The sequence below is a fragment of the Notothenia coriiceps genome, unplaced genomic scaffold (genome assembly GCF_000735185.1).
Source record: "Notothenia coriiceps isolate Sejong01 unplaced genomic scaffold, NC01 NC01_scaffold00037246, whole genome shotgun sequence".
Taxonomy (NCBI): domain Eukaryota; kingdom Metazoa; phylum Chordata; class Actinopteri; order Perciformes; family Nototheniidae; genus Notothenia; species Notothenia coriiceps.
In genome coordinates, this window is record NW_011369947.1 from 11,679,489 (window position 1) to 11,699,550 (window position 20,062).

Sequence of the window (20,062 nt, forward strand, 5' to 3'; positions counted from 1 at the left end):
TCCAACACCTCTCACTTCATTAATATCAGTGTATTCCCAAGGTGTCTCATGTAATCTAATTAGGCTGTTTATCACCCTGGAGCACCTTTTGTTTAACCCTCTTCTTTTCAATGTTATTGTTTTTTAAACACTTTAAATATTGTAAACAAAATAAGTCATGACATGAACGACCCCTGACCCTGACCCCAGTTTTATTTAAAAAATAAACCCCTTTAACAGCAGATCACTTTTTATGACTGCTTTGCCAAATCCAACAACATGAGATCTACTGTCTGAGGTGAAGCACTCAGAAAATGAAAGAGGGTTGTGGTGTTTTCTTACAGCGTCGATATTTGGCAGCGTTTCTATCCATCCTGCTGTTTGCGTGCGTGTGAGCGAGATCCCCTTCGGCAACGGTCTTGCTTATCCCCCGCCTTTAGCACCCCCCCCTCTCTCTCTCTCTCTCTCTCTCTCTCTCTCTCTGTGTGTGTGTGTGTGTGTGTGTGTGTGTGTGTGTGTGTGTGTGTGTGTGTGTGTGTGTGTGTGTGTGTGTGTGTGTGTGTGTGTGTGTGTGTGTGTGTGTGTGTGTGTGTGTGTAATAAAACAGAGTGACTCCAACATGTCTGCTGGTGTGTCGCCTCCTACTGCAGCGCTTTGCACGCAGCTCTCATGCTGCAACAATTGCAGAATAAAATGTATACTATATATAAAAAAATAATAATCAAGATTCGCTTTTTTTCATGCAAGTGTTTGGTTTTTAGCATTAATTCTGTAAAACAACTTAAATTAATTATCGTTAAATCAGGATAAATCCTAATTCTAGGCATGTATACAACATCTTTCAACACTGCCACTATAATCTCCTGCCATATGGAACAAACATGTTATTTGTTCTTCTGCATTATAATTTAAATAGTTATTATACACGTTGTAAAAGTGTGTAAGTGTTTTTGATAATAAGCAACATTCTGAATAAACCCTTCTTGCATTGCAATCATCTTTTAAACTAAGTAATTCAAAGTTATATATTTAATATTAATAATATATTGCTAAAAAGGAGAAATTACTTCACATTTTCTTGGCTTTCTTTGCATTGTTTAGAATAACTCGACATTTGATTATCTGTCCTGAATCTTTAAATCATCTGTTTATAAAGGGGCTCGACACACACCGTGCAATTAACATCTTTATTCAATTGACAAGAAGGCAACACGTGGACTAATTACATGAGCATGAGAATGGAGGCACCACAGTGCAGTCGTTCCGTTTCAAACAAATATCATCATAGTGGTTTCTGCATATAAACACATATTTACAACCTTCGACGTTTTGTACAAATCCATATAAATATGACCTGAGTTCTCTTTGTACGCGCTCTTTACAAACACACATGACTTGAACGCAGCATGGATCACCTGCACGGTTTTGTCAATATTCGCTTTGTGGTTAGGCTAATTATTTAAAAAAAAATGCATATTCATTTACAAAAGGAGTGAAAGAAAATACAACAGAAGCGATAAATAATTTAATAATTAAAAAAACCACGCCAGATGTCCGTTAAAATGCTACCACAAGTGATCAGAAATCCCTTATGTGCTTTCTGAATGTAAACCCAGTTCTGAAACATTTTTGATCATCCAAAAACAGTTTCTCTTCAGGCCTGCTCCCGGTCCAGTTCGCTCTAGAGAGTCTTTAGGAGAGAGTGTGAGGAGATAAATGTGCTCCTGAGTCTTTGTTAGTAAACGGCCCCCACGCTTTGCTGCGGGACGGGGTGGTGCACGGTGCCCGGATGTTGTAGGTGGGATCCCTGCTGGTACCAGTGGTTGTTATAATCCTCCAGGTATGGCGGAGACGAGCTGTGCGTCGGCGGCTGGACCTGAGGTCTGCTGATCGGGGTGCTCTGGGGGGTGCTGTTGTCCCACACTGCGGGGGACTGAGGGGAGTTGCAGGCCATGGAGTCGCTGGCGTCGGGACTGTGGTCCAGGGGAACCTCACCGTTCTTGTACAGCTTCTTGAACTTGGATCTCCTGTTCTGGAACCAGATCTTGACCTGCGAAAGTAAGAGGGGGAACATTAATTATAATGCAACTGGACATTTAAATGAAAAAGGGGTTTAAAATGCAGGTGTACGGGGTAAAATAGACCAATAATTTGGTCAGAAGTTCGATCCCAGCATGTCAAAATGTCCTTGGGTAAAATAACTAACCCCGAATTACTACCATAGGCATTTATTATACGGTATTGAAGTGTACAATGTTATGTAAAATAAGTATAATCATAGGTTTTTAAAATATATGGTAGCCTACCATACATTTAAATAATAGTTTTGTAGAGAACATTCAGCTATTTCATTTCATTTCTATCCATAAAGTATTAAGCTCTGTATTCTGTGCGTAATTACGCAGCGATGGCTAATTAGAGAACAAATTGTTAGCCATATTTGGGAAGCCATAACTCGCATGTATAACGAGTATTGGTGAATTAGAAAATATCAGGTGTTTCTGCTTACCTGAGTCTGAGTAAGGCCGAGCTGCGCCGCCAGCTCCGCGCGCTCGGGCAGCGCGAGGTACTGCGCCTTCTGGAAGCGCCTCTGCAGAGCCGCGAGCTGGTAGCTGGAGTAGATCGTCCTCGGCTTGCGGATCTTTTTCGGTTTTCCATTCACCATGCGGACCTCGGGCTCTGGCTCTTCTTTTACTAGAAATTGCAGAAGAATATGTTGATTTAAATAAACCATCAAAACAGACATAAAGTGTAAAACTCTAAGCATAACAAAGTAAAAGCAAAACCATAACGGCAAAAATGTTTACAAGATACTTTTTGAAATATTGTGTCAAAAATGATATATGTATGGCAACTTATAAGTGCCACAGGACAAAAATCCAAACTTAAATCAGACAAGATAATTGTATTATGACAAATTTCAATTTGTCAAGCAATTGGTAATACAACTGAAGGAGTGAATATAATTAGCTTTATTCAAACCATCATTGTTTTATTGCAGTGATGTTATTGGGTGGCTCATTCACAGGCACACGACATTAACATAAGCTTGACTAAACAAATGTTAGTTGTGTACCTGCAAAAGATAATAAATTAAGGATATGTGCCAAGTGAATATGTCATGGGCCTTGAGATGTAGAATTGATGGGGACATGAAAGGCAAATAAAATGTTGACTTGAAGCAGAACTGCATTTTTAATATCTCTACTTTGCTATACATATTTTTCAGAACTAAAGGGACATTTTTAATTGATAATAGATAAATACATAAAGATACAAAAAAAGTTTTTTCAGTGTTGTTTCAGAGGCATTCAGGGCTCTTTAGAAAGGCTTTCTCATACCAACAAGTGACAGAGCAGATTACAGTACGCACTTTGGAGGCAGACACCATCTCATTAAAACAGATAAAGCATGTCTCAATATTTACCTGAGCAAGGAGGTGATGCCTGCAGGTGATCTCTGTTGTAATGTCCGAACTGTCTGTAGCTGTTTGTGTAGGGGTATTCAGATTTGGTCGCGTACGCTCCAGCAGCTCCCATTCCGTTCAGGTTAAACTGATGGTGGTAAGAGTTCATTTGCTGTCCGTACGCTTGGCTCTGATAGTATTCGTGGTGGCTGGGCGCCGTCTGTCCGCTGTAGTAGCCCATGTCCGTCACCGAAGACTCAGGGAGAGTAGGAGAGTCCTTGGAGCTCGGGTGGCAGCTCATAGATCCGGGTAGATCGGTCAAAATACTCGCAATCTTCTTCTCATACGTCTGTCCGGCGCTCATGTTGAAAGCAGCCCCTCCAAGAGAAAAGAAAGTCCACTCGGGGATTTTTGTTTGTGCGTAAAGCAAAAAAAAACGCAATAAAGAATTGGCTTTAGAGAGCTGATAGTCCAGTGAAACCCTCCCTGCTGAAGTAACTTAGTTGTGGCATCGCTCCTCTGCTGTGACACAGAGTTATAGAGAGCTGAGCTGGAAGCTGCCTTCCCATTGGCTCCACTAGACCCCCCACCCCCCCTTTCTCTTCTCTTGTGCTCCGGGCGAAGTCGTGGTAAAACCAAGCCTTCAGCCAAGAGCGCATGCATGCACGCATACCTAGTTTTTTTTTTTTCTCTTTACATTTGCATTTACCTGTTCACTGGTTGAACATGTTAGGCCTTCAGGGACTGTCTGTGAGAAACGCAACATGTCCATTAGTTCTCACAATCATGCTACAGGCTGGCAACATATTAGCCTCTCTAAAGCTTTAATCCCGCAGCCAGACCGTCTCCTTAATGTTTTATGCAATGTTTTCTTAACAGTGCCTAGAGATCACACTTTATTCAACCCATTGAAAAGCTGCCAGCCAGACTCCCACAAACTCGTATTGTCATTCAAAGGAGTTGGCGGACAGTGAACTGTACGTGAAAGAGATGGGAGAGATAGGTAAAGGAGTCGCTCATCTCACGGAGCCCTCGGGTGAATTCCTCCGCACTGTACGTGTTGTGTGTGAAAATGCAAATTCAGAAATACACTGTTAGAACATGACAATGCACCTCTGAACAGCACGCGATATTGAAGGTGAAATCGTTGCACTATTGAGTTTCATGTTGTTGATTTCTAAGGATCGTTTTAGCTTGGGAAAAAAGGTTAAGCTTGTAATTAAAACAGTGTTTCACTTCTTTCTTTCTTTTTCCTGCAGTGCTTTTGCTATCAACTGAAAACACGGTGCACAGCGCCCCCTGCTGTATGCTTAATCAGAAATCCTTTATTTGTCTCACAGCAGGGAAATGTACAAGGCAGATAAAAGGAAAACATATATTAAAACAATTGGGTTGACTAACATTAGAGGCATAACAAGTTTAAACATAAAAACAAGTACACATCCATGTTAAAACATTAGCAACATTATACAAGTAGGTGAACATATAAAGGTATTAAAACAAGAGTCAGTAACAGACACCGATAACATCTAGAGAAATTATGTGTGTATTGCACATAACAGATAAATGCAGCTTCACACAAATTGATCTACAATCTGTGTGTTGCTGGCTACTGCCTCCCCTCAATATTATGTTTTTAAATTACACTTATGAGAGTAATGATAATTAACTTAAATAGAACACTTTAAAATATATCATCATATATCATGCCTTTCTCCTGTAGCCCTTCATGTCTGATGAACTGATGCCCTCTTTTGGTACGTTTCAGTAGTGCTGGCATGAAGAGATAAAGGAACAGTTCTCCCAAACCAAATGGAAGAATGAATAACAAATGAGCCACTTGTCTTTAAAGTAACTATAGCCACCAGATGATTGCAAACCTATTATACCAACATCTGTATTTATAAAATCAATAAAAGGAAACGTAAAATATATTTTTTGAATTAAGTAAAGGTTTTAACATATTACCTACATTAATATACATATTTGTCAATTACATTTCAATGGATTAAACTGTGTGCATCTCTTGCATTGTTAGTATTCAGTATTATAAACTTCCCCTTGAGTCACGTGATATCTGAATATGGTGTAGTTCCCTCTGTTGCCTTTAGAGGCCGCCAATTTACAAAGTTGTAAATGTATCAACACATAACCAGGACTTTAGGTGAGTTAGCCCTTTTCTGACCTTTCTGTTTTATCAGATGAAAAACACATTTCATTTTAAAGTTTGAAAGGCTAATCCATAAAGACCAAGACAACTTCTAGCATATAATACTTTTTGAGCCATTTGTTGTGGAGTTGGCACTTGAAGATTCCTGCAGGAATTAGTCTTACAATCAACCACATATTATTACATTACGGCTCAAGTAAACCATTTATTAAATGTTACATGTTATTCAAACCAGCTTTTTAACATGTTCATCCATAAGTGTTTTTTTCTAAAACTATGTTTGCCAAATGCCTGAAGCCCTAACAACATATTTAAGCATGTCTGACAGAGACTGTGCATGTCTCAAGTCGTTCTTTTTTTGGCAGACATTGCAAAACAGCAATGGAAGAATGGTGAAGTGAGTTGATAAATAAATGAGCTAAAACAACACACACTCAAAATGTAAACTTGTTTATTCACGTAATTTTAAACTGTTGTGAAATATTGGAGTACTTCATCCACTTATGTAAACATGTGTATTAGAACATAAACATGTAATATATCAAAGTACTTGTACATGTTAAAACTAAATCTAGAAAGTCACAAAATAAACCAAAGTAACTTCAGTCCAGTCCTATTTGGGTGCTTTTTTATTGAGAAATGGTCATGATGTTGTAGTATCATAAAACCTCCACTAGATGGCGCATGTGTCTTAGATTTCATGTGGTGGTGTCACTATTAAAAGACAGAAGCACACACACCCTGCCAATATAGAACCAAATGTTTGATTCTGTTTCAAACATTTGTTAGAAAAGTAACTAAATGTGAAGTTGTATAACTTTTAAGTAAGTCATTAAAATACTAACCCTACCTATTACACTTTAACATGTCAACTGTAACCTATTACATTTAAAAAGTTCAAACTTCCCATCACTGGTAGTTTTTAATATTAGATGTAATAGTCTCCCTTTATAGACTTCTCCTCTTTTTTCTACAGATCAACTCTAAAATAGGCTAAATATAAGACATTATAGTTGCAGTTTTTGCCATCAAGTTAAACCCCTTAAAAGCATGAAATTGCAGGGACTATTTCCCTACTCTGCTAACTTGCTGTTTGTATATGATCCGCAGATATCTTCCCAGACACCAGACAGTGAAAGAATCCTCAGTTGCAACCTGTTAGCATTAAGCTGTAAACTCAGTGTTTTATAGTCTAGTGTAGTTGCTCCTTTGTAAGGTATAAATCTGTGTACACAAATCATTTGTATCCGTCAGAGAGTAATGACAATCTATCCTGCACAGTCAGATGAGCTCTACAGACCTCAGTGAGCCAACCAATCAAACGCTCATAGCACGGTAACATGAGACAGCTTCAGGGTTTTGTACTTTTCAAATCAGCAGAAGTAGAACAGCTGGCTCGGGTCCAACAAAGGACAAAAGACTCCGACCTTGCCCAGAGAAACTCAGGCAATTACCGGCTAACCAGGGTTTGGTCTGATCGCTGTTGATGGAAAAAAATCTACCTTTTGTACTGTACATTACAAATGAAGCCTTTTCCCCCTCCGAGAAGTAATTTTATTCACATTTATTAACTTCTCAAATCATCCTGAGAGTCATCAGTGTGATTAATGGAGCCTCTTTAGTCCCAAAAGAGCAACAGTAATGGTAGTGACCCTCAGACATGAGAGACCTACCAGTCTAGCCGTTTTCTCAGGACCTTGATAGGATGAACGTGGTTGTAGTTATCAAAAGGTTTTCATTTCAAGTACAAGACGTACCTCTCTCTGTAGTTGTCCTTGCAGCTCTTCTTTTGTTTTCACAATTTTGAGATGCCGACTTCAGCATTCCACTTTGTATTGGTTTCCCCTCAGACTGTATACGCAGTGTTATGAAGGCCTCGAGACAAATGTTGAATGCTTTGTTTTCTGAGGTATGGAAACCCTGAAGGAAGTTAGAGCAAAAATATCTGGCGATCCATTTTCTAACTCTGGTCTATATAGGCTAGTTGTTAATCTCCTGCGATTTCAGAACAGGTGAATTAAAGGGTTTGGAAATAAATCATGATTGCCTAAACAGCAGATTAGAGCTGAATAGAATTACATTTCTAGCTGGAAGAAGGTCATGTCAAAAAACGATCACACATTTGTATGTATCTTGGGGGATGGAATAGGAGTACTCTTAGGGGAGCAGTTGTTGAGTTTAGAGCAAGTCCCGAAAAGGTCTGTAAAGTCCAGTAAGAAAGAGGGCGATTACCATATGCTAGTGACGCATTCATAGAACATATTAAGGTCACGACATATAATAAAAACATTTGGATAAAGCAAATCCAATAACTTCAATAATGAGGATTTAATTTAGTTTCATTGTTGGAATGGCCTTTAATTTCCTTTAGATCTGTCTTGCAGTATTGTTTTGACCACTTGGTGGCGGTGATTCGATGCACAGCGGTGTATAAATGGGGCCAAAGGATGGGAACAGATAAAGAGAGCAGACAGTTTTTACCAGACCCTGCAGACAGAGCTAGAGACAACTCTTGAAAATTGGAAACCTGTGTATTAATCGTACCTGCAAAAGAGGAAACTGGGACACATGCATTGCCATCATAATGATAATGGATTAATAATGGATGAAATACAAATTATGTTCTGGATAGCGTCTGTAGGGTGGTGCACTTCAGCTTCTTTTGGCCAAATACAGTATTACAACAACAGACAATGACAAAAAAATGACCTTCACAAATGAAGAAGTTATAGGATTAGACTTAGAAAAGTTTGATTTCCTCACTCACCTCTCAGGGCTTCCGTAAGCATAAGAGATATGCAAGTTGTATCGACATGGTGTAGAAATGTCGATGTCTGGGCTTTAAAAAACATGCAAAATGCCATGCCCTTGCAAGACCCACAGGGGGGAAACCATATCTATGTACAGCCACTACCTGTTAGCACTGTAAGGACTTCTGTCGAAACAATGTGTGCTTTTAAACCCCTACCATTCAACCCCAATCAGTGAAGTATTGTGCACAAAGTTCAACAATCATACACAGTTACACACCTACACTGCAGAGGATGTTTAGACTTTAATTATGAGTGGGATAATACAAAAACAAAGTCTGCTCGTTGCTTCCTACACCCCCGCAAAACTTCAAGGCGGCAGCGTGGAGCTCCTTGAGATAATGAAGCGCCGGCGGCTAGTTTGTGCTGATCGGATTGAGCGGTCGGGTCAGGGCACTCATGAGTGGGAGAACTGGAAGTATATTAACTGCTGACTCTCTCCTTTCTTCCTCAGTCCTGATTAGAGATAATAAAAGAAACGGCCATGAGTCAAGGACGTTGGACCATCTGCGTATAAATGTCCAGACGGAGAAAATCACCTGATGCTTCTCTCCTAAGGGAAAACTCTTGTCAGTTTGTCCTCCAAATGTTTCCAGATATCTATTAAATACAAGACCTGCAGAATGCATTATCCTAACACTGACTTGACATGTACAATATAATGGCACAGAGTCAAACCCATCAGAAAACTACAGTAATTGGTTTCCAGTGAAACAGCTCAGCGCTCCCATCCCGCGAACTAAAAATACTCCACTCGATCTGGGATTTCTCTGGAACAAATGATCGTTACAGCCTCCCAGCGGTGATGTAACTTGGCTCGGCTACATTTAATGTGTGTGTGTGTGTGTGTGTGTGTGTGTGTGTGTGTGTGTGTGTGTGTGTGTGTGTGTGTGTGTGTGTGTGTGTGTGTGTGTGTGTGTGTGTGTGTGTGTTGTTCCCTAAAAGAGCCCAGATAAGGCCTTCGTAATGTGTTCCCAAGGGTCCCCAGCTAGGAGGCAAAAAGCTAATAGAAGACACATGTGTCCAGATGTTAAAGGTCATGCCCTTTCCTCGAACATACACACACACACGCACAAACACAAATCCAAAACACCTTCTGAAGCTAAATGCCTCCCTGCAGAGCTGCTTCCACCCACTCTGGCTCTACTGTGAGCTGAACGCATCACTGCTATTGGCCATCCGCTGCTTTAATGGAGCAGTAATGACTCTTGTGTCTCTGCAGTCACGCTCAGTTAGCGCACTTCCTTAACTAGGAACCTGCTACTGTATCATTGTGCATTTGTGTCATGACAAAATGATCATGATGTCCTATGTATTGTGCAAACCTAGTACCAGGGTCAAATGTTCCCCAGCTCAACATTGAGACCTTTTAAAGATATTATGTTCACCCACCTAATTCATCGCCTATAGCATACATTTGTTATTGTACTTGAAACCTGTGTCCTAACATTTTAAGCAAACATTTAAAAAGCTTTATTGACTTTACACGTATGAACACAGGAGCTAAATGGCATTTGAAACATACATTTGTTATGCAGTACAAATATTTAATTTGGTAAATATCTTTTTCAAAAAGACCCTATTACCCCCATGCTACAAGTGATGTATAAATGGTTGAAATCACTGTAAATGTTAATTGTTAAAATGCTAAAAATTATGGATGACAGTTGAAAAAGTTAGCTCAAAGCTAAGCGTATGCTAATGGTAAATCAATTGATATAGTTAAATCATCAAATCACATCAGAAATGGATATTTTTATACTGTGTAAGTTATTGTACGACCTCCCACTGTGGCCACATACTCTAACAAGTGTTCAGTCTGTGTGTTTGAAAGCAGGATGTAAACAACCCCCCCCCCCCGCAGGGAGACAACAGGCCTTTTCCCCGCTCTGCATTCCATGTCAATCAGCTTTTGCAACAGTGCACTGCGCTAATTGAGAGGTCCGGTCCAACACGGCCGTGAGCAGAGCCAGACACAGTGAGGGGAACAATGGCCGCCTAACAGCCCATAACCGGGAGTGTCTGCTCTTTTACAAACATAGAAACAGCTGATGCATCCCTTGTTAAAAATTCCCTTCTTGTATGTCCCTTTGAATATATCGGAGTTGTAAGACATATTTTCCTCCCTTGATGTGACTCTTTTTCAGCTGCCATCCCATACTCCTCACTCGGATCTACTTTTTCCCCTCAGCTGGCACAAACACCAGCCGCTGCACACAGGCATCCGCACAAGTGTCCCGTCCTGGCAACCCCTGCCTCATCCACAAGAATGCATCTATTCTCCGGCTCCACTTGGCCCAGAGTGGATGAGTGAGAGCAGCCTGTAGAAACAGCTGTGCAGGGTAGTGATCAAAAGGAGGGGGACTTCTTTGATTACGGCCTCTTTGTTCGGCCTCCACTCAAACTTACGTATTCACTGAGGCCGCTCTCTGAGTGGGCTGCCGGCCAGGGGAATGCTCCAGGCAATACTACGCTTATTGGAGTGAGAATATATTTGTATCTGTTTCAATGTTAAAGCCAGCTGCTGCAGGAACATTCCCAAACATCTTTTCCCAATGGCAATACAATATTTGCAAATTTCTCACAAGACTCTAAGACCCTGTTGTCCCACGGTTTATCTTGACCCTTCACCCTTTTGTGACCATCTCTTTTTCGCTGGTGCTTATCTAGTGAATATGTAGCCTTGGTTACAGCTACTCTCTCCTTGAGTCTTCTGGGTTGGGATGCCCTCTCCCAGGTTTCTCACAGGAAGCTCCACCCTGATCCAAGCATGTTTGTTTTGGCTCAGACTGAAACGCATTGAGGACTAGATTAAACTGCTGCCTTCTATCTGCTGATTATCTCCACTTAATCTGCAGGCAGGATGACACCAGTTTTCATCCCCCAGGTTTCTAGCAAAGTTTAAACTCCACTTTGCTTTCTATGAAGGCTAACAATTTAGCCTCATTAAAGTGTTGTCAGGAGGGTCATAGTAGGGGTTGAGAGAAGTGTTTGATACACTTGATCAAAGAGTAGGATTAAGTGTACACTATAGAAAGCTGACTGTAGAAAGCCTGTTCAAGATCGCTGTATGAAGAGGTTTTTTTATTTGTATTCATTTTATCGTGCCACTTTTTCATACTTCATGTAAAAGATAAACTGCCACCACACATCTGAATGAGAAAGCAACCCCTTTGCGTATGGAGTTTCTTGTAAACAAAATTTAAATTCCCAGAACAAATGTTGGCCTACTCAAATACCTTTTACTGGAAATATTTTGTAACTTGGAAAATCACAGAAAAGTCTTGTGTAAGACATCCACCTAGTTATTCGGTGGGCTTGTTAACACAGCGTAGAAAGCCGTCATTTATCTAGGCATGCCTGAGCACGGCAGATTTTGGGAGTTCCCGTTCTGCCCCCTTTTCCTCCTCAGCTTACACAGAAAAACTCCGACATGCTTTCTCATCTGCACCTTATAAACTTCTAGTCATAAAGCCCTTAAATCAAATGTGGCAAAGTGAGTTAGTCAGGGTTAAGTCAGGTTGAAACAAAGTGCGTCTTCAGCCACTCTCATACATCTGACCATGAGTAAGTTTCCTTTTAAACATTTGGCCCTGGGACGTGAAGGCCCCTCCCTCCAACCTCCTCTGCCTTGTCTTCAGTACAGTTGTTGCTTCTGGATCAGTTGTCCTCGGGGAAGTGATGATGACATGATGTGTAGTCCAGGAAACAAGGTAATGCAGCAGCCACTGCCCGGCCCTGAGCAGTCATTTCCAGCCAGGATTACTTGTACCCAAAGGGGTACTGCTGCAGTTTCCTTTGTGGAGAACGTGGACAGATTGTGGAGTAGCTTACTGTTTCAATAAAAAAAACTCATATTGAGTCAGCTATGAGAACAACAGTTCACCAGATGTTGAGATTTCATGAAGAGTATAAGAAAGCCAACAGAAATGTACACAGTTAGCTAAATGAATAAGTGGTTAAAATACTTACTGCCTGAAACGCCTCCATTGGACTCCTTTGTTTACTTATGTAACATAGTGACATCACTTTGTAACACTTGTGCTTCTATTGGCTTGTATGAATGCATTGTACGTGATAGGCTAAAGGGTGGGACATTTCTAAGCGGTTGACCAATCACAACAGAGCCGGCCAGCTAACCAATCAGAGCAGACTGGGCTCTGGTTTCAGACAGAGGGTGAAAAGAGGTGCTGCAGCATAGACAGAGAAAAATAAAGACCTTTTTGAACATTAAAGCATGGAGACATGTCACAGTAGAGGCAACAAAAAATAGACACAAGATAGATTTACAGTTGAAATAGCTAAAGTTAGCTAAAAGTAATGGACAAACAGCTAAAATAGTTACGATAAATTAATGGAGTGATGGGAAAGGTTAGTTGGAACAGTTAATAGATAAAAATAGTCACAGCATTATCAAGAGAAGTAAAAAAAAAAAATCTAAGATTAAACATTATACCAACATTTTACAGTATAGAAAGCCCCATGTATAAAGAGGGTCATTTGAGTTTTCTTGATAAGGATGTTGAAATTGTTAGCTTAAAGTAATGGATATAGAGATACAAAGTTCTCCTTAAATAGCCTAAAAGATAACTGGCGAAAAAGCCTCTGAAAAGTAGTCGTTGAAATATCTTAAATTCAGTAAATACAGTAAGAAGTGGTATATTATTAAAGTTCAGTCATTTACAGAAAAACTGTTAATGCCATGAAAGCATGGATTGTGTATGCTTACGAGCATCTTAGCTACCTTTGAGCACTTCTCCATCTTTACAACGGTGGTCTCAGGTGCTGTATTCGAAGGTTGCCACCCACAGTGTCGCGGTGTGAGGGACAGCCCCTCCTTGACCGGCCCCTCTGTGTTTGCCTTACTGCCGAGTCCCTGCCAGTGTCTCCCCCCCCGCTGCTAATGAATGGACATTTAATGATCTGAGCGGGCCATTCAATTGAGAGGAAAATGTGCAGGTCCGTGGAGTACAGCTCCACTTGTCGTAGGAAACAAAGGGCTCGGCTTTGCATTCACACAGCGAGTGGATTCACACGCTGGCTCGAGAGGAGGCTGAACACACACACTGCATGCAAGACACAACAAGGAAGAAAGCTGCTACTTTTCAAAGGCATTTCATCAATTCTACCAAAACAGAAGTATTTCTAATGTGATTTATTGTACAGCAAACAGTATTCAAATTGGCCGTCTCGTACTTTTCATCAGAAAACACAGGCTTTTTTAAATTGACAATTTCATTACTTCATTACTTACAGCAGTTTCACCACAAATCCAAACCATCTGGGAACCTCACAACAAACAAAAAAGGACGTGGATCACAGGTTTGCCTTTTTAAAAAACAACAACACACATGTCTTCAATATAAATCCATCCTTTTATGTTCATTTGCAAGTCATGCCGAGTCATAAACAAAATGGCACCATGTGGTTACAGATCCACAGCCGATCAAAAGGCGACAGGAAAATAAATCCTCGTAGTGTTTACAGGAGGTCTAAGGGATGAACAGCGAAGTTTGCATGGGGTCAGTGTCTATACACTGCGCAGACAGGAAGCAGGCTTTATAAGGAGCATTGTAAATCATAGCAACTCACTTTACCACAGGAGGGAGGACGAGAGATGTGGGAGTGACCTCGCGTTGTGTTTGCTGGTCAGATTTACTGCAGTTACCCTGCAGATTGTGTCATTATTCAATGGGCTGTCCACCATATTACATTAGGGCCTGGTCCCAGCACCATGCATCAGATTTACTGCCCTATATATTCACCTATTATCCAGGGTGAAGAATAGCAAGGCTGTTAATAATTGGATTAAGTTAAAGTAGATTGGAATATAATTATCAAGTTTGTCAAATGTGACTTTCAGGGACAATTGTAAGGCGATATTCTCCGTCCTTTCATGCTATTTCGTCTCTGGAGATAAGTGTGCCGTGTTAAAGTGCGTCCACATGTGTGTGTTTTTTCTGCTGTCTAACTATAAAGATAATGGAGCACTTTTCTGAAAGAGGGGATTGTTTAGGTCCCAGAGACAGATAACTCCTCCTTTGGTAAACATAGCAGAGAAGTGATAGTGTGGACTTCACAGGCTTGTTGAGTATCACGTTCTGAGTTAATGTGTCCCATGGGAGGAAGGGTAAATCTGGACTAAGGTGAAATGCTCTCCTGACCTTTTGGAGCACTTGCGACAGCCAGTAACTAGTGTGGTCTGAGGGGAAAACACACTCTTGTTATGATTGAGTTCTGTCTAAAGGTCATGCCGGTGTGATTCCCCAGAGAGATAGCTCACTCACCCTCTCCCTGAAAGATCTCGTCCTTTCTCTCTAAAAGCCGCACTGGATGAATAATAGATGTAAAGTTTAAGGCACTTCTGTGCAGCTTATTCCTTTTCAATCTTTCAGACTGAGAGCTCATGCCCAAGATTATCAGTCTTTTGGGCTCCGAGCCAGATAAAACCCAGCCTCCCCTCAAACATTTCTTTCTTTACCTATGACTCCTCCGCACAGAATTGTTCATTTTGAACAAAAGTGTCTCCAAGGGCAGTGATAGGAATGCTCTGCGCGGTGACTCCCTTCTTAATGATTAAACATGAATCAGAGTGCCCCATTGTACAGCAAGTGTTTTTATTTTACACTTTTAATAAATCATTAACTTTATATCTCGCATTCCCACCTTTTGTTAATGCAACATTAGCTGAAAGCACCAGAAAGGTTTGGGATTGAACTCCTCAGCTCTAAGTGCATTTCTATCAAGTTGTAGAAATTATATTACCCCCCCCCCCCCCAAGAAACATGTCATTGAACTGACACTAGTTGGTTCAAGCCAAACAACTTCGTGAAGGAATAGTCCAACCGTTTGTCTTTTTTGCTCCATGTTGAGTGTTGTATAGAAGATGTATTATACTTTACTGTCTGTATGGTAAACCACAGCCAGCAGCCAGTTGGCCTAGTTTAGCATAAAGCCTGGTGGTCTAGATGGGGGCGATCATTTAGCTGAAAGCAGTCATAACAACAAAAGAAAAGAATAAGTAGAACTTAAACCAAAAACCCGACCTTTTTCTCCATTTCCTATCCTCTATTCTGCAACATGGACTAAGTCTGAACTGGGTGCACAAAATGATCCACTCCTATCCGTTCTCCAGTTATGTAGCCACTGCATCATGATGTTGGGTTACGCAATGCTTTCAACTGTTAGTGTTTCTGTGCCCGCCAATCCCCATTGGGCCCTAGCACCGCAGCCAAAAAGCACTATCCACATTGAAATGAATGGGAAGACTGGCGTTTTACCCGCAATGGCCAAGGAATAGTCCGGCACATAACGCCTCATAACATATGTTTTCATGTTAGTTTGTGAGCTTAACAGGTACTTATAGTTGTGTTTTCTTACCTTAGACAGAGCCAGGTTTCCAGTATTTATGCTAACCAATCCAACACATACGTCTACATGGGTCTCACACGTCCATCTAACTCTCGGCGAGAAAGCAAATAAGCTTATTCCCAATGTCAAACTATTTCTTTAACAGAAATAAAGACAGACTGGTGGGTTCATTGTTATGGTGGGACAACATGGGTTTGTGTGACAGCTGTTTTGTTTCCATAACACAGCTAATATGCCCCGCTGTCTCCCATCGCTCTATCTGTCTGCCTGAAAGCTAAGCTGAAAAACAGGTGCCAGTGGACAGTGGGAGAGGGTTCGAGCCACGCCTCTCTCCTCAGGCTATACATTCCTACACTTAGCACGAACTGGAGAGCGGAGGAACAGCGAGACCATGTGTCGGTCCCAAACCCCTGCTGCATTTCCTTCCTGCCACACATTCACCAAACATTCAAAGAGCACGCACATGTGGATGATGACAAGCAGCCCCCGCACTCAAATGAACAAATGTGAACTATAGTCACACATCAGAGAATGAATGAACATTTAACAGGGACCTAGAGAAGTCATAAAACACAATGTTCACACACAGACACTGTATCAAGAGGTATCATGTAACATCAGACCAGTTGTCCCATAATAGATATAAAGAGGCTGTGGAAATGGCAATTCCCTTCTGTATTTCATCAAGTTGAATTCCAAGATTTGTTTAAAACATGCTTTTGTAACTCATGAAATACAAACTTGATACAATGTGGTATTTTGAATAATGATTGAAATAACACATTTTTGTTTTAGCATGTATCACCCCTCCTTTCATACTAAAACGGAGTGTTAGATAAGCTGGCATCAGTTGTTGTGTGGACATTTGTTAGCAAAGATATGGTGTATACGAGTGTCCCTTCACTTTGGACAGTCTTGTATTTATACAATGCTCAAAGCCTCTTCTTTCCGTAGAACCAGAGGCTGAGAACTGACTGATTATTCATGCAAAAGCTTGGTTTAAGAAACAAAATGACATATTATTAGATTTTGCTCATGTATCATTTATAGTTTCCTCTAAAATTAGATTTTATTTGTGCCAGTTACATTTACAGCATCAAAATGTGTATTTCTTTGTGTTTTGTCTCCTAAAGTTCACTTGATGTTCTGCATTTGAGTAGGAGCAGCCAGTTAATGAATGTTAACACTCGTATCAACAGTGGGACAGAAAGCTTACATTGTTATATTATTTGTGTAGCTGTGCACATGTGTGGCAAACATCTGCATAAATGTGTGTTTGTTTCTTTTGTAAATGACTGGTTTAATGGACAGGGGCGAGATGATCATGTTTTATTCCTGTGAAAGGTCACCTGAGCCCAGTTAGAGTCCTGGCTGGACTTTAAACAGAGCGCACTGTCTTCTCCTGCAGACGCTACAACATACTGGCTTCATAGCAACTCCCTTCTCCATGGCAACGGCCGTCTCTGTCGTCGCCGTGCAGCGAGGACTCGGGGTGAGAGCGTGCTGTGTTTCATATTCAACCAATGTCCTGCTCGGTATGTTATGTTCGCCCGTAATGTGGATTAATATTCATGGAAATTCAACACGAAGCTGACATTTTGTTATTTTGAGACAATTCTTTGCATTTTTATGTTCAGAAGGCTGTTTCTGTTTCTCTGTCTGGTCTCTACAGTCTATTCCAACCCTGTTTTTAGAGGGAACCTATGATGCTTTTGGGGGTTTTCCATTTCCTGTCGTGTGTTATAGGTTTTTGTACATATAAATACTTCCATGATATAGTGACATAACTAAGTAACACTTGTGATTCTATTGGCTAGTGCTTAGTTGCACGTGATAGGCTAAGGGTCGGGACATCTCTAAGTTGACCAATCCCAACAGAGCCGGCCAGCTAACCAATCAGAGCAGACTCTTTTCTGGTTTCAGACAGAGGGTGAAAAGAGGTGCTGCAACACAGGCAGTGTGAGAAAAATAAAGAGCTTTTTGAACATTAAAGCTTGGAGACATGTCACAGTAGAGGACGAAAATACAAATATGAACCTGACAATGAGCACAATATGGCCCCTTTAAGGACTTTACACAAAGCCTATTGAGTAGATACAGAGATAAGACTAATGGGACCATTATGGAGCATACTGATGCATTTGCTGTTCTGTACAGTCCATTTCTGTTATCACACATTCACATCAGGAGCTCCACATAGCAACTCCCCCGCCCGTCCCATCAGCCCTCAGCGCCGATTCAAAGGACGCCTTGAGAGGACTCTGTGGAGCCATTCGGGATATACGTCAAAACCATAAAGTAGCAGTAAAGTTGAGCGGGAAGATGTTATAAGTATGTAAGCTTAACCTCCTCAATTAGGTGGACATTATGAGGCAGTAAGAAAAACATAGGAAGAGGAATAAGTAGGGAATTCCTTTTTTTCTGGGAGGGTTTGGAAGGGGGGGAAAAACAGGAAACTAGCAGATAAATTGCAAATTACATTCCATGTGTGCTGTGTGGGTTCAGACTGTCGAGCAGAGGACTCTGGGGGCAGCAGCAACTGCATTGGGGTCTTTGTCCTCACGGTTCACAGAGGCTGGTGTAGGCTTACATCTGGGTCTGGGGAATACAAATGTCAAGGCAGGACGTTTTTTCCCTCTACTGTAACACAGAAGGGACTGAACATGAGCTGTTGTGTGAGAAAGGTATCAGCTTTTAGTAGATTTTGAGTTTTAAATTGTGGAAAGTCTACTGCCAATAGGGATTAACAATTGGCTGCAGACCTTAAACAACAGTGTGTTTGTTTCCTGCCTGTAAAGAAGAGCGTAGTTTCAGTATCAGCTGTCACTTTTCCAGAGTGACACTTTTCACATGTCAAAAGGGTCCCAGAGGGGTGAAATATCAGGTGCTCTCCAGTCCCAAAGGAATGTATCACATAGAGTAAAACAACCAGAGGTCAGATTTCTTGTATGTTGTTGTTTGCTTTAAATTTCTGTCTGCTAATATCTCTCTCAGGATGTTTGCTGGGTGTCGAGTCAGAGTGGTGAAGCTGTGTCTGGACCGCATGGATCTGCTCTGCGTCAGTGTGTTCCAGATGGATGCCCTGATAAGGCAACCACAGGATGTTGACACTGTATACACCGGCATGTTGTGCGCTCACCTTTGGGCTGAGAAAAGTGTGTTACCTGCTAGATAAAATTCAGAAAAACTCCACAAAGTTTAAGCCTGGATTAACTCTAAAATCATGTTTAACTGTAAAAGCCAGGGATTCTAAAGTCACAGACGCTGATGTGACCTCCATAGATTTCGAGGTTACAATCTGTAGAATACACCGTGTGTTTCCTCTTTTGCTATCTACATACTTCTTGTTTCCTGGTATCAAAGGAGAAGTTGCATGCGTCTTAGAAGTGTCGTTATATTTCAGGGGTTAGTTTTAGGGTGACACTGAAGCGCCGAAGGGTTTTAATTTCATGCATACATGTGTTCCCTTTATACTGTTGATATCGAATCTTTGATCATTGAACATGTACAGTATACTTCTTGTTTTCTGTTAGACAAAGGGAAGTTGCATGTGGTTTAGAAGTGACATTAAATTGTCAGGGTTAGGGTGACACTTAATTGGAAATTCCAATATAAATGCATATGTGAAAGAAGATATGTCTACCTTTCTCTTTGCATCGATGATATTAAATCTTTGATCATTGAACTTATCTATCGATCAAGATTGATGTGGTGTTAAGCACCAAACACATTCCTGTGAACACCTAAACAAAATGTAGTTTAGAGTAAGGTTGTACACTTAATTACATTTGTTATAGAAATTGCAATATTCAAATCGCAAAACGCTTATTTGTTTAAGGCTAAATATTTGTTGAATGAAATTCAAAATGTTACAAATAATGAGAATTAACATAAAAAAATGAGCAACCCCTCCAATATCATGAGGGATATTCATTAATATAATTGCAATTCGTTTTTTAAACCAATTTGTGCAGCCCACACCTCTTAACTGAGTCAGTGTTTCTTGTTGCACACGGGACGTTTTTTGCACTGGAATGTGTGCAGTGAACTTCATTCCCCGTGGAGCATTATTTCACCCGGTAACAGGGGAGAGATTACCTCTGGGTGAGAGAAACTCATGCAGCGAGAGGAGCTGCAGAGTGGGAGCTCGGCTCATCAATTAGAGGAGGTCAGCGGTGCCAGATGTAAGCCCGGAGTCAGCCAATAAAGCAGCCACGATGAAGGATCGCACATTGCTGTGAAGATACAAGCAAACAGGGAGGAGAGGGAGTTACAGCTGGTCTCTCGACACCAGGGGGTTCCTGAGAGACTCGGACCAAAACATGG

At 41.0% G+C, this 20,062-nt stretch overlaps 1 protein-coding gene across 1 annotated transcript; it reads right to left on the reverse strand.

Annotated features, from left to right (window-relative positions):
* Positions 1-1,152: 1,152 nt before the first annotated feature.
* Positions 1,153-3,902, reverse strand: dlx3b (distal-less homeobox 3b). The gene is made up of 3 exons (XM_010794803.1): positions 3,407-3,902; positions 2,489-2,673; positions 1,153-2,029 (listed from the first exon to the last, which is right to left on the reverse strand). The coding sequence occupies exons 1-3, from the start codon at positions 3,747-3,749 to the stop codon at positions 1,715-1,717; spliced, it is 843 nt and encodes a 280-aa protein (XP_010793105.1). The 5' UTR covers positions 3,750-3,902; the 3' UTR covers positions 1,153-1,714.
* Between the last annotated feature and the right edge of the window lie 16,160 nt (positions 3,903-20,062).